The sequence below is a fragment of the Populus alba genome, chromosome 11 (assembly GCF_005239225.2).
Source record: "Populus alba chromosome 11, ASM523922v2, whole genome shotgun sequence".
Taxonomy (NCBI): domain Eukaryota; kingdom Viridiplantae; phylum Streptophyta; class Magnoliopsida; order Malpighiales; family Salicaceae; genus Populus; species Populus alba.
In genome coordinates this window covers 12906211-12928120 of record NC_133294.1, presented here as the reverse complement: position 1 = coordinate 12928120, position 21910 = coordinate 12906211, and the positions used below count along the sequence as shown (strand labels likewise).

General features: G+C 35.2%; 1 protein-coding gene across 1 annotated transcript; it reads left to right on the top strand.

Annotated features, from left to right (window-relative positions):
• The first annotated feature begins 8292 nt into the window (after nucleotides 1–8292).
• On the top strand, nucleotides 8293–10441 carry LOC118043684 (F-box protein At1g80960). The gene is made up of 4 exons (XM_035051719.1): nucleotides 8293–9204; nucleotides 9389–9499; nucleotides 9614–9910; nucleotides 10343–10441. Exons 1-4 carry the CDS (start codon nucleotides 8293–8295, stop codon nucleotides 10439–10441), a joined length of 1419 nt encoding a protein of 472 aa, XP_034907610.1.
• The last annotated feature ends 11469 nt before the right edge of the window (nucleotides 10442–21910 follow it).

The following is a 21910-nucleotide window of genomic DNA, read 5'->3' as shown; positions in this document are numbered from 1 at the left end:
TAAAAAAACGAAGTCCAAGCTTTTTTTTTAGATATAAAATAAATTTCTTTGATAGGTGCACTAATATTCCTTTTGTTTGGATTCTTTACTGTTGTAGTCATTACTAGCAGCATAGGCTTCCCTCAAATCTCTTAAATATATTTCCCTTTAATTAAGAAATATCAAGATACTTATCACTTCAATCCCAAAAAAAGACATGAAAAAAAAAACTTGTTGCTTCTTGTCACATCAATTTTAACATTACTCAGAATAGGAATCATTAGATGCATGACCCGCGTGATGCCGCGGGTTATTTTTTTATATATAAAAAATATTAAAAAAATAAAAATTTAAAAATCTGTGGTTTTTTCTGCAAAGTTATATCCAAGAATCTTGTGTTTGGCTGCAACGTCTGACATAAGAGTAATATTTATAATATTAATAACAAAATTAAACTTGTATGATCCAAGTTTAAGTGAGCCTGCTTGTAACACCGGACCCAAGAATATTGGATGTGAGTCTGGCTATAAGATCGTGTTATAAAAGTGTGATAATTAAATAGATTAATTTAAAAAAAAAACAAAGAAAAAAAATCAACAGTAAGGAAAAAACTAATGAAGAAAAAGAAAAAAATTAAATTAATTGGGTTAACCCTTTAAACCAGGTTATCCCATAAAACCTGAGATTCACGTCATGAAAGTTTGATAACTAAATAGAAAAAAAAATGACGGGTTTACGTAGAATTAACTGAGTTAACCCATCAAACCAAGTTAACCCGTCAAGCTCAGGATATGTGTCATGAAAGTATAAAAGTCTAATAATTAAATAGAAAGAAAATTAACTTTAACAAATTAAACTAAATGAAAAAAATAACTCGTCAAATCAGGTTAACCCATTAAACCCGATATCCGTATCATGAAAATTTATCTGATAACTAAATAAAAAAAATTAACATTAACAAACTAAATCAAACAAAAAAATTTCATTTTAAAAAAATAAAAAGAAAAAAAACAGTTATATAAAATAATATAATATAATATAATATAATACAATATAATTATAATTATAATTATAATTATATAATATATTAATAAGTAAATATATTAGTAAAAGGCGTGACATGCCCGCGCGATGCCACGGGCTTGTGGCATGCTTGTGCATTATCGCGAATTTGTGGAAAAAATCATATAAAAAAATGTTATCATCCACAATATTTTAAAGAAAAAAACTACAAAGCTATATTCTTAACCAGTTCAATATTAAAAAAACAAAATCGACAAAAAAAATTATGAAAAAAAATACACAAAAAAAAGAAAAAAATAAGATGATAATTTTGGAAGAAAAAAAAAAGCAAAAAAAAAATAGTAAAAAAATTGTAAAAAAAATATATGGGGAAAGTTAAAGCTAAATTTCCAACCAGCTCAATATTAAAATCATTTAAGAAAACACTGTAGCAATCTATAGTGTTTTGTGAGGAAATATACAACTATAATTCTAAACCAGCTCAATATTAAAAAAAAATCAACAAGTATAATTTTGACAAATATAAAAAAAAAAATGAAAGGAAAAAACAACTACAGGGAAACACTATAACAATCTATAGTGTTTCATGAGAAAATCTACAGTTGTAAATTTTAACCAGCTCAATATTAAAAACAATAAAAACGACAAAGACAATTTAAAAAAAAAAACATAACAAAAAAAAACATGTGAAAAAACACTGTAACAATCAACGATGTTTTAAGGAAAAAAAAAAAAAAGCTAAATTGTCAATCACTTCAGTATGAAAAAAAATAAATTTGAAAAAAAAACATCGATAAAAAAACATGTGGAAAAACACTATAGCAAGGAAAAAATCATGTGGGAAAACACTGTAGCAATCTACAGTGTTTTAAATAACAACAAAACTAAATTCTCAATCAGCTTAATATAAAAAAAATAAAATCGACAAAGATAATTATGAAAAAAATTATTTAATAAAAAACCATGTAAAGAAACACTTTAGCAATCTAGTTTTTTAAAGAAAACAAATTTTAAAAACTAAATTCTCAATCAGCTCAATAGTAAAAGAAATAAAATCAACAAAAATAATTATGAAAATATATATATATAAAGAAGAAAGACAATTTTGGGAAAAAATTAAAAAAAAAAAAAAAAAAACATGGGGAAAGCTAAAACTAAATTCTCAACCAACTCAATACTGAAAAAATAAATTCAACAAAGATAATTTTTAAAAAAAAAAAAAACATGTAAGGGAAATATTGCAGCCAAACAAAAACCATGTAAGGAAAATACTGTAGTAATCCATAGTTTTTTTTTTTTGAAAAAATCTACAAAGCTAAGTACTTAACCAGCTTAATATATAAAAAAAACAGACAAAGACTATTTAAAAAAAAAAACAAGAAGAAGAAGAAGTCAATTTTGGGTAAAAGAAATGAAAAAAAAAACATGTGAAAAAAAGGAAACAAAAGCAAAAAAAAAAAAAAAAAAAACACGTGGGAAAAGCTACAGTGTTTTGAAGAAAAAAACAAAAAAATTAAATTTTCAACTAGCTCAATAGTAAAAAAATAAAATCAACAAAAATAATTCTGAAAAAAAAAAACATGTAAAAAATGACAATTTTGGAAAAAAAAAAGAAAAAACAAATAAAAAAAAAACATTTGGGGAAAGCTAAAGTTATATTATCAGCCAGCTTAATATTAAAAAAATAAATTCGATAAAGATAATTTAAAAAAAAATATGTGGGGAAACACTGCAGTAAAATAAAAATTATGTAGAGGAAACACTGTAGCAATCCATATTGTTTTTTTTTTTTTAATACAAAGCTAAATTTTCAACAAACGTAATATAAAAAAAAATCTACAAAGATCATTTTGAAAAAAAAAAAGAATAAATAAATCATAAAAAGAAAAAAAAACAATGTATGAGAATATTATAGCAATATACAATGTTTTAAAAAAAAAAAAACTACATAGTTAAAATTTCAACTAGCTCAATATTTAAAAAATTTAGTGAAGATAATTTTGAAAAAAAAATTAAGAAAAAAGAAAAAAAAAAAAAAGAAGAAGAAGTCAATTTTGGGTTAAAAAAGAAAGAAAAAAAAAGCATGTAAAAAAAAGAAGAAGAAGAAAAAACGAAAAAAAAAAAAAAAACCTGCTATAAAAAAAAACCTGCTACAAAAAAAAATAAAAAATGAAAAAAAAAATAACACCTGCTAAAAAAATAAAGAAAAAAAGAAGAAGAAAAATGAAAAAAAAAAAAAAACCTACTACAATAAAAAAAAAAAAAAAAAAACTTGCTACTATAATGAAAATCCTACGCGTTTTAGAGTTCTTTAATATTAATTAATCCATGAGAACAAACAAATTACTGGTTGGAGAAGATAAAATAAATAAATAAATGGTCATTAGAATCTCAGCATGAAGACAACCATTTATAAGTTAGATGATATTTAGTCGTTTAATTGATAGAAGGAACAATGAAATTGGCTATTATCTAATTCAATTGATCAATCATTTGTTGGACTATTAAGGATACTAATGAAATTTAGTAGTATTCGGTCAACTAATTAGTTGTACCAATATTAATCGGTTGATCATTCTAACCGATGATTAACTATTATTATTAAAAAAAAAAAAGACTTTTGATTTCTTAAATTTAGAAACGAAATTGTGCATTACTTAATTAAGAAAAATATGAATGTTACAATTTGGAAAGAGGTTTCAATAATAAATGGATAAAGTGTAATATTTTAAAATTCTTATTGATAAAAGAAAGGTTGCAGGAGGAGTACAACCACAAGATAATGCATCTTAAGCTTAAATGCCATGTAGGTGATTAGCACGTTGACACTTCTATTTAAAAACTTATTTAGTCAAATAACTATGAATTCTTTAAATGTGGTATCCTGCTATTTTAATTATAATACATGTAGAATTAGTTACCTGGTAATGAAAAACTATAATTAGTTGCCCGGTAGCTGGCAATGAAAACTAGTTCCTGATAATGAGTTGGTGGTATTAATTTGTTTGATGACAGGAATATATGACTTGGCAAGATGGTTCAATAGGATTATATAATTGCTTGAAATGATCAATTAAGACTATGGCATATTATTTAAGTTGACTTGTTATTTTATATGTTTTATTATATGATTTTATTTGCTTCACATGTTAAATCAATTTAAGGTATATTGCAACCTCTAATAGATATTTAGAATCTGTTTAAGTAATAAACATGTAATTTTGAATTGAAATTTCTTTGCAATGTAATTTTTGTATGTAGTTAACACTTATATTTAAGATATTTGTAATATTGTTGATAAAATGTCTTATTAAGCTTTTATAACAATATAAATTCATTTTAACATATTAGAATTCAAAATGCATGCTTTTATTTTAAATAACCATATAATAAATAATCTTTTTTGTTTTAACTTTCGTCGCAACTAGGTTCTAGGTGATGACAACAATTAAATATCATGGAAACTAAAAGATAAATGAGTATAACCTGATTTTAGAGTTTTGCTCTAATACCAACCGGCATACCACATGGATATAATTATTCAAATACCCACAGTCAAATTGACTCTTACTAGGAAAGCTAAAATCAGGCTTATAATTAAGTTTGATACAAAAATAACCAATATCGAGACACCCATACTATAAAAAACAAACCCCCCCTCCCCAACTAATGTCTATGAAGAGACACAAAAGATAAGCATACAAGATGCCACAAAACTTGGTTAATTCTTTGATAAGTCAAAATAGTTCAATGAAGAATCAAAATACAAGAATCTTCTCACAAACACAAAATAAATTTAAAAAAAAAAAAACTCAAATAGAAGCTAAATAATACCATTTATGATAGATGAAAATATTCTAAAAAAAATTGGAAAAATAAATAAAAAACATTCTAAATAAAATATAAAAATAATCCTAAATAAACTAGGAAACTAATATAAATCACACTGATTATATTCTAAATCTTATCACAAGGCCTTGTCGATGTCCAATAGATAATTATGATTGTTAGCATAAAATTATATATTAAAAAAAAATAAGCATCTAGCACCCAAAATTAATTAGCTCATGAAGTAGATGGGCAAAACTTCTCTTGTAGATAGATTAAATTAATAATCTTGACTTGGCCTTTTATATCTTGTCTTCCTGCTTCTGCTGCAATGTAATAATCGCCATTGTTGATGTTTAACATGCCTATGCCTACCTCCTAACAGTACATTTTATGCTTTCCTTTATTTTCGATCCACAATGGCTGCTTTGATGCTTTTCCATTACATTCGTTCATTCAAACCATGTTGGATGGACACCGCAAATAATAATAAGAGATTGGTTTTGAAACTTAAATCATAGAAGATGGAGATTAATTATAATTGCTTTGAAAGACTCTTACAAGAAAATAACATTTTACGAAATCCAGCGGCAGTTGAATTCATTTGTCAGATAATTACATTTATATGTATATTATCGAAAAAATTAATTGATGGTAATTCCACCGGTATATATATTTAATTATTTAAAAATAAAAAAATTAAAATTAAAACAAAATTAAATTAAAAGAAAAAAGAAAACTTCTATTATTAACTTAAAAAATATTATTAAATGCAATTTATCTATCTAGATAGCACAAACTAGATGAGAAGACAAAAACGGATCATTATAAAAACCGGGAAGGCAACAAAGTGGAGCACATATACTAGTAAAAGTTGTCAACAGTTGCTCAATGACATTCAATTTATCCCTCAATTCAGCCATCTCAACCCCAAGTTGGGTCATCTTAGCTTGAATTTGTTCTCGAATGCACCTGGATGGCGAGTGACTACTAGCTTGATTCGGATTACGGGGTCCCAACAGTTAAGATACTATAGCCCGCCATCTTATCCCGACCATAATATTGGAGATACTATAAACCTAATTTCTATATGTTTCATTGATAAATCCAATCTTCAACAATAAATACGGATTGAGTTCTAGATGGGTCGAATGATCTTCAATATATACATCTCTCATGCAATCAATTGTTATATATTTCTTGAAAAAAAAAAAAAAAATGTCATCAAATATAAAGAAGAAATGTTCAAATCCTATTTACAATGAGCTTCTCAGCTCGGTTATCCATAAGTCACTGCACTTTTTTCTATATGTCCTTCTTTTGTATATTGGTTTAAACAAAAATCTTGGTCGGTCTTAGATTGTGCCCAACCATTGTAGCTTGTAAAAGAAAGCTATTGTTAGTTAAAAATTTTCATATAATACAGCAATTTAACAAAACATTATCATATAAAACATAAATCTTATCATTTGCTTTACATATGAAACGAACGGAATGAATCTTCCAGTGTGTGTAGTCATGAAAACATGAATCTCATTGGTTTGGTGCTTTGAACGAGACTATGACCACCTCACAAAATGCTCTGACATCATGTGTTGGAGATAACAGTCTCAGATAACCTCTCTGACATGTGGAGGTTTCAAATCCTTATACATGACCATGTATTCCCAGCTTAAAAGATCTTTATTTTTTTGCATATTTCTTTGCTTTTATTTGGGAATCCTACTAGAAATCACGCAACTTAGTTCATAAAAAAAATCCAATAAGATAACAAAACATTAAATTTGAATATTTGTTTATTAAAAAATTCACAATTTGAATTCAATCTTACCTAATGACTCTGTGATTCTCCCACACTCTCCAGGTTACATCATTGTCAGCCTCCTCTAATTAAATTTTTCATTACATGTTAGTTTTCCTAAAATTAATTAGTTTTTTTAAATTAAAAAACTAATCGGATTGAATATTAAAAAAATAATTGTTTATGTATATATTAACCTTAAGCTTTTCGAACCAAGTATCAATCATAGGCTTTTATTGATGATTTCATCACCGATGTTATTATGTAAGTAGTCTTAATATTTGTAAATCTGAATTTCAATTTGTTCATTAAAATTAATTATTCAAACTTTATCTATTATTGTTTAATTTCTCTTCGTGCAAGAAAAAAAACAAACTTACATGTTGTGATCGTGCTTCCACTAAGCAATATACTTGTGTAAACATCTCACTTAGAAGGGACACCCGTTTTCTGAGTCGCACTCACACTCGACAAGCCTATATTGAGAGAGGGTGTTTTGAGGTGTCTCGTCATGGTCGACACCTAAAGACACTACCTACTCATGCTCATTAAAAGCATTGCTAGAAAAACCAATAGCGCTCATATTTGTCTTTATCTTTACTAACCTTCTTTTCCTTATCTAAACAAATTTGATGAGGAAAAATAATAACATTATCACTATATTCTAATTTTAAAAAATAAAATTCACCAGCACCTATCCAATATAGTAATCTACCTAAAATTTTAAAATTTATAAATACACATCAATAACTCATGTCGCAAATTAACCGGTTGATTTTTTTATGAATAATATTAAACTTATGTATATGTTTAAAAGAAGAAATTCCACTTGGAATTGGAAAGAAATCCTATTTCCATTCCATTCTCAGTGCTTAGAGAACCATATGTATACCCTTACTATTCTAAAAAACAAGAAAGACAAATGGGGAAACTTAAAAAAACTAATCTGTGATGCATCTAAAGCAATTCAAGTCATTCAAAATAGAAAGAATTAACCAAAATCTATTGAATGACAAGTCAACCAGTTGGCATATTTTTTGGACTCACAATGAGGAGAGGCTGGGCTACCATCATCAATGTCGCTGGAAGAGAAGAGGATGTCGTCGGTCTTCTTTGGCTGGAGCTAGCTGCTATCGTTGACTGAAGTTGGACTAGTGAGGAAGTTGGCCGTCGTCAGCTGGAGGAGAAAGAGGACATGTAATAAAAAATTTAAATTTAAAAGAGTATATTATTTAAATTTACTCAACTCTATCTATAAACCCATTAAAATTATTTGACTTATTTTGAGCAGTTTACGATTTGACATGTAATAAGATTTTTTTTTATGATAGAATAAAATGTAAGGACCAAAATAAAGTTTTCAAAAACATTTTGGGACCATATTATTTATTAGTGAAAATTCCATGGCGTGAGCATACATGTGCCAATATTTAATTAACAGCTAGATAAAAAAAAATTACCTCTTGGAGTTTTGCTCATGTTATGACTCTGGTACTGGTTGGACTCATAAATCTCCAAAGTCATAATAAAGAATAGTAGAAGTTCAGTAAAATTCTACCTCTCGTAGTATTTATCATCCCTTCATTACTCTTTTAAATTCATCCTCAAAATATCGAATCCATATACTTAGGGTTTTTCTTTGTATAATTTGCTTGTCAGCCATGGAGATGGATGTTGAAGGCGTTGATCAAATTAGCAGCCTTCCTGACGCACTTTTATCTCGGATTATCTCACATCTAGGTATCTCAGAAAGCATACGAACAAGCATCTTGTCAAGAAGATGGAAAAACATATGGAAATCTTCGTCCTGCCTTCACTTTGATACAAACTTTCTGACCAAATCCCGCATAGATATTTACGAGAGGGGTGCGAGTTTCAGAAACTATGACAGAAAGAGGCTATATGACGAGATTTCACGAGCCACAGGTTTAGTTGAAAGGGTCATTGATTCTCATGAAACCAAACTTGTATTTTGCAGTATTTCTCACATAGAAGATAATCTTAAATCTGGTCTCGTTGAAAGATTGATCAAAAACCTTAAAGAGAAGAAGCTCATCGAAGAACTCTCCCTCGTGTGCGAAAAACTCTTCGTATCCGATAGGTTTCAGTGCAATTTACCTCCAGGTATATTTTTCTGTAGAACCCTACATGTTTTGGAATTGAAGGGATATAGGCTTAAAGATGCTTCTCCTTTTGAAAGCTGCCGTAATCTTGTCACCTTAAGGCTCGATTCGGTGAATCTTGATGATAAAACCCTCTCTCGGGTTATTTTAAATTGCATGTTCTTGGAGGATTTGTGTCTTTGTTCTTGCACTGGCTTAAAAAAGATAGAGATCCATGATAAGAAGCTCAAGTCTTTGAAACTTAACGACTTGGATTTGGAAGGAGTTGATATCGAGGCCGAGGGCCTCAGCATTCTGGTGCTTAATTCAGTTTCGTGCTCGGTAAATATGAAAATCAATACTCCAACTCTCTTGGAGTTTGGCTTTTGTTCTGATGGTGGTCGACTCCAAAAAAGCACACAAATCTATTCCAGGATCATAGATCTTCTTGAGCGTTGCTGTGGCCTCTTGGTAAGTTTTCCAGGTTCAACTTCATTGATTAATTAATTTGAACTTTAAGTTTTAAATATATGGTTCGTGGATGATGAGAAGAATAATGTTTTTTTTTTTTTTCTTTCTTATTCTTTCTGTTCATTTCAAGCAGCAGCAAAAGCCTAATAATGGTTTTGTGAACTGCTCCAATCCATTTGGGCAGTTGCATACTCTATCTATCAGTTTAGCTTTGGACAGTCAAATGGAACAACACATCTTAGATCACATCTTCAGACTATGCACCCATTTGCAGAAACTCTGTATCAGCATTCCAGTAAGTAGGATTTTCTAATGTTCTTTTTTTGTTCTTCGTTTTTTTGGTTACTGGAGAACACACACACACACACTTGTCCTTACTTCGACGAATCTTTTGTTTCTTTTTCATAAGCCCAACAATACGGGGCCTTCCGACTGGGAACTACCATATCCTACATTCATGTTCTGGGAGAAAAGGGAGCTGCATGATAGCATCACACATAGCCTGAAGTTGGTGAAGATAAAAGGATTCTGTGGGAAAGAGGAGGAGATCGTTTTTGCTAAACATCTCATAAGAAAGGCTCCCATGCTGAGGAGATTTGTGGTTGAATGTGGCGAGAACTGCTCGGAGACAGGAGCAAGGGAAACTTTAGGCTTATCGCTCGAGCCAAGGGCCTCCGTCAATCTCTCTATAGTCTTGAAGCCAGAGGTAGATGGAAGTTTTCAGAATTGGGTGTCAACCTTAAACAAAAATCCCTCTTGTTAATCTGATAGCAGTAGTTTTTTCACTTGAATTTAGAATTTCCTGGATTTTTAATCTCATTAATTTGCTTGAGACAAGAACTTATGAGTGCTGTTGGCATATTGTTTTATTTCGGGTTGTCCCGAAAGAAATCCTGCTCGTTAAACATTTTTCTGTGCATTTTATCTTAATTTTATTCGTGTGAAAACCCAAGTCCCATAAATGCCCTGTTATGACATGGATCATCTAACTCTAGAAGTGAATATTAGGATTGTTTCCCAGTAAATTACTATATTACAATTGAATGTTCACCATTACATATTTGTTAGCTTTGAGACTCCATGACGGTGCGTAAGATCATAAACTTTTGGGTGATGATGGATTTAGTTCACATCGTAGATGCTTGCTGAAGAGTTTCAATGCCCTCAAATAGATAATGCTACGCAGCTCCGTTCTGCTGTTTTCTTCGCTTCGTATGAACACTCACATAACATGTAACAGTCAAGCTCCTTTTGATATATCTGACGTTTGGAATTTGCTCTTTTAACGTTCAAGTCCATGCCATTGAACTCCGTATTTGTCAAGCTTTGACATGCTATATAGTCCGTTGTCATGTAGCAGTAAATATTCCGGCTAATGCCATTGAACTCCGTATTTGTCAAGCTTTGACATGCTATATAGTCCTTTGATGGGGCGGAATCCGGGACCGGTGATGTACTGATCATTGCTCATCGGAGGGGTAAGCACACTGAGACACAATATTTAACGTGGTTCGGCAAATTGCCTACATCCACGGGAGAGGTTCATTTTATTTAGAGATAGAGAAAGAATACAATACATGGAGGAGGATCACATCCACTCAACTCCCATCTCTCATGGCTACATAGGGCAGCAGCTGCTGGTGGCAGCAGGGCTGCTGATGGCAGCCCTTCTCTTTCTTTCTCTCTTCTTCTCTCTACATGTCTCACAACTCTCACACTTTGCTCTTTAAGATCATGCCTCTTTTATAGGCATCAATGGCAGCTCCTCTTGCTCCTTTGTCATCAATGGTGGCTGCCAAACTCATCTCTTTTTCAACAAAGGTGGCTGCCAACTTCTTCTCTTCTTCAACAATGGTGGCTACCAAAGTCAAGGTTGGTGGTTGCCACCAACAAGCCTCCTTCTTTGACAATATCAACATAATTGGCAATATTCCAACAATCACCCCCTTTGCCATTTATGTGGGCAATTGTCATCTTGCTTCTTCAGCACACGCTCTCTGGAGCGTTCTGAAATGAGCTCCTTTCATGGCTCTCACACCTTCTCTAAGGTGTCTCCGTTTGTCGTTATGCGACGGTCTAAACTAGGGCTCCTATCATGGCCCATAGTTTGGCACATATAATTGGGTAAACATGTGCACCTTCTTCTTCTTCATCTCCATCGACCACCATGATGACCTTTAGATGCCTCCTGATCGGGCAATCTCTCTTTAATAATTCACCACTGTCATTTTCGGTCTCAAATCTCAAAGATCGGACCATACCATTGCATCCGGAATGATCAAATTAGCTGGAAACATGTCTTGAATCGTCCAAATCGCACTTCAGACGGCTAAGATTTGATCAAAACAATTCTGGTCTGATCAACGACTCAGATTCAATCTCAGATCCGGTTGCATGTAGGATCCGCTACACTGGATCCTATCCCTCGGCTCGGCTCCACTCCGCTCGGCTCCACTCGGCTCAGCTTGGCTCGGCTCGCGGCTGATGACATGGCAGGTGGGTCCCGCTATGCTGACATGTTAGTTGACTAGTCAATTGACTTGCTGACTGTGTATGTGATGTCATCATTGCATCATGATGACGTCATCCTTTGCATGGCACTGTTCATGATACGTCACTGTTCATGTCTACTGTTCACATGGGTCGGGTCAACTCATCCGGGTGAAGAAGACGCGTGGCGCGCGTTGGCGCGCGTGGGTAGACGCCTTGCCGGAGAGTGATGGAGAGTGCGGCCATGTCCGACGTCCGATTTTGACGCCGTTTTCACCAGTGGCTTCGTATCGTCCTCCTCTACACAGTGGGATGGTCAAAACACCATTTTAACAACTTTCATTTTTGAGCAAAGATCAAACACCACTTTAAACCAAAAAAGCTCTGATACCATTTGTTGGTGGGAGAAACCACTGGTGGTGGCTTTGAAACACTCAGAGGGGATAAAACACACTGTTTTATTACACAAAACCGAAGCTTACAAATACAACACAAAAGCTTAACAATTACACACCCTCTCTCTCTCTATTCTCTTTCTAGTGTTCCTCTCAATTCTCTCCACACATATAACATAAGCTGGGCACTCTATTTATACACAAAAACAGAATACGAAAATTCAACCTTCAAGTGTGAAGGCGGCTGGCGGCTGGCGGCTGCGGCTGGTGGCTGGTCGGTTGGTGGCTGGTCGGTGGCAGCTGGTGGTTGCCTTCCTTGACCATCTAGAGGTTGACTTCCTGCTTGAGTGGTGTATCCACTTGATGAAGTCTCCCCTTGCTCATATCTGTCCTTGAGAGACAGCTTTGCTTGTAAGGCATGCTCAATTGCCTTATCTCCATTTCGCTTTACAATCTTCTGCTCATGAGCTTGCAAAGAACTCATAAGCTCATCAACCGTCAACTTGTCCACATCTTTGGACTCTTCAATTGCGACAACAACAAAATCGAATTTTGGATCTAGGGATCTCAAAATTTTTTCAGTAATTCGAGCATCGATGATGGCTTCTCCATTTCTCCTCATCTGGTTGATTATCACCATAATCCTTGTGTGATAATCAGAAATAGACTCCGTGGACTTCATTTGCAATAACTCAAATTCACCTCGCAAAGATTGAAGACGAATCTTCTTGATTCTGTCAGCACCTTTGTATTTCTGTTGGAGAGCCTCCCATATATCATGTGACGTTTCAGCGGAAGCTATGATCTCGAACGTATCTTCATCAAGACCTTGGTAGATGATGGTCTTGGCTTTGTTGTCCTTCTTTCTGTTGACTTTCAAGGCTTGCTTCTGTGCCTCTTGTAAAGCATCTTCTCTTTCTTTGGACTCTGGTTCATCATAACCAGTTTGTACAATATCCAAACACTCTTGTGACCCAAGAAATGCCTTCAATCTGATGCACCAACTATCATAGTTGTCTTTAGTCAGCTTCGGGATGAGTGTATGTGTACCTTCTGTAGTCATTTTGCTTTTGGAATGACTATATCACCTCTTTGGGAGCCGAATTTGGACAAACGGACACTGTAGATCGATCCGGAATGGTCCAAATAGTAGGGAACCGGTCTGACTTTGTTGAAATCGGGTCCGAAAATGGGTGAACCGGTCAAAAAATCACTTCTGTACGGCGGGCGGCTGGCGGCTGCGGCTGGTGGCTGGTCGGTTGGTGGCTGGTCGGTGGCAGCTGGTGGTTGCCTTCCTTGACCATCTAGAGGTTGAGTTTAATTCAACAAATCTCCCCTTTAAACTCAATCGAGAGATATCATGCCAAGCATGAACACTTCTCTCTTCAATGCCTTCTCTCTGCTTGTAGACCCTTTTGACACCTATTGCTTTCTTCTTTTCTGGTGGGTCCTTATCTGCATGGAAACAAAACAGAGTTGTATCTTCCATAACCTGAGTGGTATCGTACAACTCTTCAAGATTCCGCATCTTTCTTGGTCCTTCTGACGAGGATGCTGATGGTGGTGTTGATGATGATGCTCCTGGTGTGTTCCTCCTGTTGAATACAGGGAAACTGTGTGCCGGACTTTGTGGTTCAGCTGCTGGTATAAACACTGGACTTTGTGGTTCAGCTGCTGGCACAATCGGTTCTTCTACAGGTACTGTTGGTACTTCTTCTCCTTCAAGGATCAAATCAAGATTGATCCATTTGATTGCTTCTTGATCACCATTCCATGCCCAAGATTTATCTTCTTCAAAGATAACATCTCTACTCGTAATCACCTTCTTCGTGATGGGATTATACAGCCTGTATCCCATCCTTCTTTCACCATATCCGACAAAAATGCATTTCTCGCTCTTATCATCGAGCTTTCTCCTTCTTGCATCTGGGATCTTTGCATATGCCACACAACCAAAGACTCGTAGATGAGTAACACTTGGTTTGTGACCACTCCATGCTTCTTCTGGAGTAATACCTTGCAAACTTCTGGTTGGGCAGCGATTCAACAGATACACTGCACATGATACAGCTTCAGCCCAGTATTGCTTGGGCAGCTTCTTTGCTTTGAGCAAACTTCTTGCCATGTCAAGAATCGTGCGATTCTTCCTTTCTGCTACACCATTCAGCTGTGGTGTATAAGCTGGTGTCGTTTGATGTCTGATGCCTTGTTGTGTACAATAGGCTTCAAAGTCATTGGCTGTATATTCTCCTCCTTGATCAGATCTTACTGTTCTGATCGTATAACCAGTTTGCTTCTCCACAATTGCTTTAAAATCTTTAAAACAATTGAATACTTCTGACTTCCTCTTCAGAAAGTATATCCACGTTTTTCTACTAAAATCATCAGTAAAAGTGAGGAAGTACCTATTTTGTCCAGTCGACATAGGTGTGATTGGGCCACACACATCTGTGTGTACTAACTCCAGTGGCCTCTTTGCTCTCCAGTTGACTTCTTTAGCAAAACTGGATCTGTGATGTTTGCTGAGGACACAACTCTCACAGACTTCATCTGGATGATCAATGTGAGGCAAACCTTTGACCATCTTCTTGCTTGCTAGCATCTTCAAACTTGTGAAATTCAGATGTCCAAGCCTCAGGTGCCAAAGCCATTCTTCATTGTTGGTGATGGCGCTCAAACACCTTGTTGCATCATACTGGATGTTCAAAGGAAACATCCTATTCTTGGACATTTTCACGTAGGCCATTAATCTCCAATTGTTGTCTCTAATTGCCAGATGACAATTCTCCGAGTAAAAAGTATAGCCTCTCTCCAAAAGTTGTCCTAAACTGAGTAGGTTCTGTTTTATGGCTGGGACATAATACACATCGGCGATGTAGCTGGAATCGCCATTCTTCATCTTGACTGGGATGTTGCCTTTACCTTTGAATGGAACCTTTGTGGTATCTCCAAAAGTAACTAGACCTTGCTTGGTCTCATCTAGATTACTAAATAACTCTCGGTAGCCGCACATGTGATTGCTGGCTCCAGTATCTAGATACCATATGTCCTCCTTTTTCTTATCAAGTCCTTGTTGGACAAGAAATGCAGTTTCTTCTCTGTCATCCTTCTCTACATAGTTAGCTTGCTCACGTATCTCCAACGGAGCTTTCCATCGGCATTCAGCGCTATAGTGCCCAAACTGATTGCAACTATAACATTTGATATTCCTCTTGTCACGGTTATTATAACCGCCTCCTCTTCCTCTGGGAGTGAATGCTTGTTGGCCTCGGCCTCCTCTGGTGGTGTTTCTGCCACCTCTTCCTCTAAAACTTGTATTCCAAGAACCTCTTCCTTGGAATTGCTGGAATCCACCTCTGGATTGTTGACTTCCTGCTTGAGTGGTGTATCCACTTGATGAAGTCTCCCCTTGCTCATATCTGTCCTTGAGAGACAGCTTTGCTTGTAAGGCATGCTCAATTGCCTTATCTCCATTTCGCTTTACAATCTTCTGCTCATGAGCTTGCAAAGAACTCATAAGCTCATCAACCGTCAACTTGTCCACATCTTTGGACTCTTCAATTGCGACAACAACAAAATCGAATTTTGGATCTAGGGATCTCAAAATTTTTTCAGTAATTCGAGCATCGATGATGGCTTCTCCATTTCTCCTCATCTGGTTGATTATCACCATAATCCTTGTGTGATAATCAGAAATAGACTCCGTGGACTTCATTTGCAATAACTCAAATTCACCTCGCAAAGATTGAAGACGAATCTTCTTGATTCTGTCAGCACCTTTGTATTTCTGTTGGAGAGCCTCCCATATATCATGTGACGTTTCAGCGGAAGCTATGATCTCGAACGTATCTTCATCAAGACCTTGGTAGATGATGGTCTTGGCTTTGTTGTCCTTCTTTCTGTTGACTTTCAAGGCTTGCTTCTGTGCCTCTTGTAAAGCATCTTCTCTTTCTTTGGACTCTGGTTCATCATAACCAGTTTGTACAATATCCAAACACTCTTGTGACCCAAGAAATGCCTTCAATCTGATGCACCAACTATCATAGTTGTCTTTAGTCAGCTTCGGGATGAGTGTATGTGTACCTTCTGTAGTCATTTTGCTTTTGGAATGACTATATCACCTCTTTGGGAGCCGAATTTGGACAAACGGACACTGTAGATCGATCCGGAATGGTCCAAATAGTAGGGAACCGGTCTGACTTTGTTGAAATCGGGTCCGAAAATGGGTGAACCGGTCAAAAAATCACTTCTGTACGGCGGGCGGTTCGCTGGGTTGAACCGGGAATATTCTGTGGAATATTCCGGGAATATTCTGGGGAATATTCCTTCGGCTCGGCTGAGGCTTGAAAGCCGCTCGGCTCGGCGCGAGGTACGGCTCGGCTTGTGACTCGGCTGGACTCGGCGTATACGGCTCGGCGCGACTCAAATATGGCGCGCGTGTGGCTCAGTCGTCTTCAACCTCGGGGCGCGTGGGATGCGCGTGGGCGATCTGGCTGAATATTCAGGCGGCGCGTGTGGGCTACCCCGAACTCCGATTTGGCTGATTTTTGCGGCCGTGAGTTCGTCTTGATGAGATCTACACTCTGGAATGATCAAAACTTGTTTTTGACAATTTTGAAAATTCGGATATACCCCAAAACTCTTCTGTTTTCCGATGAACGGGGCTCTGATATATGGGAGGCTCTCCAACAGAAATACAAAGGTGCTGACAGAATCAAGAAGATTCGTCTTCAATCTTTGCGAGGTGAATTTGAGTTATTGCAAATGAAGTCCACGGAGTCTATTTCTGATTATCACACAAGGATTATGGTGATAATCAACCAGATGAGGAGAAATGGAGAAGCCATCATCGATGCTCGAATTACTGAAAAAATTTTGAGATCCCTAGATCCAAAATTCGATTTTGTTGTTGTCGCAATTGAAGAGTCCAAAGATGTGGACAAGTTGACGGTTGATGAGCTTATGAGTTCTTTGCAAGCTCATGAGCAGAAGATTGTAAAGCGAAATGGAGATAAGGCAATTGAGCATGCCTTACAAGCAAAGCTGTCTCTCAAGGACAGATATGAGCAAGGACTATCCCGTGGATGTAGGCTTGCTTCTGTTGCTTACCCCTCCGTATTTGTGGGGCGGAATCCGGGGACCGGTGATGTACTGATCATTGCTCATCGGAGGGGTAAGCACACTGAGACACAATATTTAACGTGGTTCGGCAAATTGCCTACATCCACGGGAGAGGTTCATTTTATTTAGAGATAGAGAAAGAATACAACACATGGAGGAGGATCACATCCACTCAACTCCCATCTCTCATTGCTACATAGGGCAGCAGCTGCTGGTGGCAGCAGGGCTGCCATCTCTTTCTTTCTCTCTTCTTCTCTCTACATGTCTCACAACTCTCACACTTTGCTCTTTAAGATCATGCCTCTTTTATAGGCATCAATGGCAGCTCCTCTTGCTCCTTTGTCATCAATGGTGGCTGCCAAACTCATCTCTTTTTCAACAAAGGTGGCTGCCAACTTCTTCTCTTCTTCAACAATGGTGGCTGCCAACTTCTTCTCTTCTTCAACAATGGTGGCTACCAAAGTCAAGGTTGGTGGTTGCCACCAACAAGCCTCCTTCTTTGACTCTCACATGGCAGCCATCTTCTTTGACAAGGCAGCCACATAATTGGCAATATTCCAACAATCACCCCCTTTGCCATTTATGTGGGCAATTGTCATCTTGCTTCTTCAGCACACGCTCTCTGGAGCGTTCTGAAATGAGCTCCTTTCATGGCTCTCACACCTTCTCTAAGGTGTCTCCGTTTGTCGTTATGCGACGGTCTAAACTAGGGCTCCTATCATGGCTCATAGTTTGGCACATATAATTGGGTAAACATGTGCACCTTCTTCTTCTTCATCTCCATCGACCACCATGATGACCTTTAGATGCCTCCTGATCGGGCAATCTCTCTTTAATAATTCACCACTGTCATTTTCGGTCTCAAATCTCAACGATCGGACCGTATCATTGCATCCGGAATGATCAAATTAGCTAGAAACATGTATTGAATCGTCCAAATCGCACTTCAGACGGCTAAGATTTGATCAAAACAATTCTGGCTTGATCAACGGCTCAGATTCAATCTCAGATCCGGTTGCACATAAGATCAACTACACTGGATCCTATACCTCGGCTCGCGGCTCGGCTCGGCTCCAACTCAGCTCGGCTCCACTCGGCTCAGCTTGGCTCGGCTCGCGGCTGATGACATGGCAGGTGGGTCCCGCTATGCTGACATGTTAGTTGACTAGTCAATTGACTTGCTGACTGTGTATGTGATGTCATCATTGCATCATGATGACGTCATCCTTTGCACGGCACTGTTCATGATACGTCACTGTTCATGTCTACTGTTCACATGGGTCGGGTCAACTCATCCGGGTGAAGAAGACGCGTGGGGCGCGTTGGCGCGCGTGGGTAGACGCCTTGCCGGAGAGTGATGGAGAGTGCGGCCATGTCCGACGTCCGATTTTGACGCCGTTTTCACCAGTGGCTTCGTATCGTCCTCCTCTACACAGTGGGATGGTCAAAACACCATTTTAACAACTTTCATTTTTGAGCAAAGATCAAACACCACTTTAAACCAAAAAAGCTCTGATACCATTTGTGGGGCGGAATCCGGGGACCGGTGATGTACTGATCATTGCTCATCGGAGGGGTAAGCACACTGAGACACAATATTTAACGTGGTTCGGCAAATTGCCTACATCCACGGGAGAGGTTCATTTTATTTAGAGATAGAGAAAGAATACAACACATGGAGGAGGATCACATCCACTCAACTCCCATCTCTCATTGCTACATAGGGCAGCAGCTGCTGGTGGCAGCAGGGCTGCTGATGGCAGCCCTTCTCTTTCTTTCTCTCTTCTTCTCTCTACATGTCTCACAACTCTCACACTTTGCTCTTTAAGATCATGCCTCTTTTATAGGCATCAATGGCAGCTCCTCTTGCTCCTTTGTCATCAATGGTGGCTGCCAACTTCTTCTCTTCTTCAACAATGGTGTCTGCCAACTTCTTCTCTTCTTCAACAATGGTGGCTACCAAAGTCAAGGTTGGTGGTTGCCACCAACAAGCCTCCTTCTTTGACTCTCACATGGCAGCCATCTTCTTTGACAAGGCAGCCACATAATTGGCAATATTCCAACACTTTTGATATATCTGACGTTTGGAATTTGCTCTTTTAACGTTCAAGTCCATGCCATTGAACTCCGTATTTGTCAAGCTTTGACATGCTATATAGTCCGTTGTCATGTAGCAGTAAATATTCCGGCTAATGTCTAGGTAGCTGTGAGAACTCTCCGGTGTTTCCTGTGTTTAGGTCAGTAGTACTGCCGGTTGTGTTTCTGTGTGATGCAATTCAATTTGTAGAGCTATATTTCTAGCTTGACAACTTTAGATTTTGCCAATTTCCTATTATGAAGGAAAGGAAGAAGAATACTGCATCGGAATCAGCCACGAGAGTCAAAACTAATAGATTCCTGCTAGATATAAGGCTTTCTTCTTTTAGCTTTGGGACATGGTCGTAGCTAGTATCATTAATTCGTTACCTTCATTAATTAAGTATCATGCATTATGTGTTTGTTTTTCATATAGTTTTTATAATTCTAATTTTAAAAAAGTAAATTTTAAGAAAATATGGTTACATGTAATTAGTTGGATTTAGATACATGTGTGGTAAAAATTATAATTAAAGTTTATATATAGCAAAAAATATGTATAAAATATTTGGTAAAAGCGTGATTGCAGTTGTTTTTTAAAGTGATTTTTAATTATAAATGCATTAAAATAATATTTTTTTTTATTTTTTAAAAATTATTTTTAATATCAACCCATCAAAATGATCTGAAAATACCAAAAATATATCAATTTATAATAAAAAAAAAATTAATTTTTTTCAAAAACACTTTTAAAACCTAAAAACAAATAGGGTTTCACGAAACTCGGTGAAAAAAACATTTAAAAATTGCTTCACAAAAATTGCATTTCAAAACAATTTTTTAGCGGGCCACGTATTACAAAACATAATTTGATTTGTTACCAAACACCTTATTGTATTTGTTTCATCACAAACACAAAAAGATAAAAAACAAAAACAGCCTAAATTTTCAATCATTAACCTGATTTTTGTCACTAGATGCAATTTAATTAAGTATAAAAAGTATAGATGATATTTTGTTCATGAATGTATATTGCAAGTTGGAGTTACTTCCATTTCTTTTTGCTTCTTTAATTTGATTTTGTTTGGGATTCAAATTTCAGCAACATAATGGCTGAACTATGAGGAAATATAGCCATGACTTCAATTTTAGAAATGGGTCTCAAGATATGTTCTTTATTCAGTTCACGGGAGCTCCTAAAATACATCTTTAATTTATATGCATATACCTTAAGGATACATAAAAAAAAAAAAAGACATTTTTTTGAAAAAAAAACTTCAAAATTAATTCTAATAAATAAAGGTTTTAGAATATAGTTGATATGTTTTTATTTTCTATAAAAGATGCTCTGTATTGTGGGGACACAGAGCAACTTTAGCCTGACTAAACAACTATCTGTTCGCAGCAGAAAAAAGCAAAGTTGGAAAGAAAGCAATAAAAATAAATAAATTTGCAAAAAAAATAAATTGTAAAAGGTAATCGCATAAAGAAATAAAGAAATTGTATATATTAGCATGAATATATTTTCTAGTAATTGAATGACTCATTTATCTTGGTATAGTATTTGAGTTATACCTAAACATATAATTTTAATCCATTGTTTATTTAAAATAAAAGGTTATATATTTAAATTCTAATACAATCTAATTTTTTCTTTATTTATAATTACAGGAATCCTAACTAACCCATAATACTTATTATTTTAATATTTCGAGGAACTTCATTCTAATTGTAATTGAATCTTCTCAACTTCTATAATTAATCACTTTTATTTGGTCGATTATTAATCTTAATTGACTAAAATTCCTTAAATCTTAGTTGACTCAACTATTCATGAATATCAATTTTAGCTTTTCTTACCCTATTTATATAAGAATAATCACTGATTTACTATGTTTTTTTTGTATTATTATTAACATGGATGTCTGAGCCAGTTTACACGTACCTTAACTAATCACATGGGTTCTAAAGTTAATGACTATATAAGCCTCCAATGATCTTGAGGTTTATAAAACTCAAACCAGTAATTTTTAAAGAACAAATCTAAAACTTGACTAATTAAGTTATATCTTTCAGAGTTCATTCACTATGCTTATTTGATCACCATGTAGATGTTAAGTTTTAGTACAAAAAATAGCATATGTAACATGAGTTGATTATACATAGATAGTGTTCCTTGACTAGGAATTGTACACCTTGGTTTTCTTGTTTTCCAATGTTTGGCCTTTTTTTCGTATTTAGAAAAGAGAAGCGGGATACTCACGCTAGTGGGAGCAAAGGATAAAAGGATTTTTATAAGTTAGACATTTAAAATATTTAATTTTTATTCTTTCAAGTCTTTTTTACTAAAAAGCTACCACAATCTTTATATAGAAAAAAAATAGAAAAGTCTAATGATATTAAATAAGAAAATAAAAATAAATAAAATAAAATTTCAAAACTAAAAAGAAAAAAATTATAATATATATATATATATATATAATATATATATATATATATATATATATATATTCTCTTAAAAAGCTCCTACATCATGTAACTTGTATTAATGTCAATCTACTAGCATTTTTCAAAAAATCGAATCCCCTATGCTTTTTAATAAATCAGATCCCATGGTATATAAA

Excerpts from the sequence above, each read along its gene's own strand:
- LOC118043684 (XM_035051719.1), top strand. The coding sequence starts at position 8,293 with ATGGAGATGGATGTTGAAGGCGTTGATCAAATTAGCAGCCTTCCTGAC. Across the intron at positions 9,500-9,613 it reads AACTCTGTATCAGCATTCCA|CCCAACAATACGGGGCCTTC; the intron begins GTAAGTAGGATT and ends CTTTTTCATAAG. Across the intron at positions 9,911-10,342 it reads CTATAGTCTTGAAGCCAGAG|ATGCTTGCTGAAGAGTTTCA; the intron begins GTAGATGGAAGT and ends TTCACATCGTAG.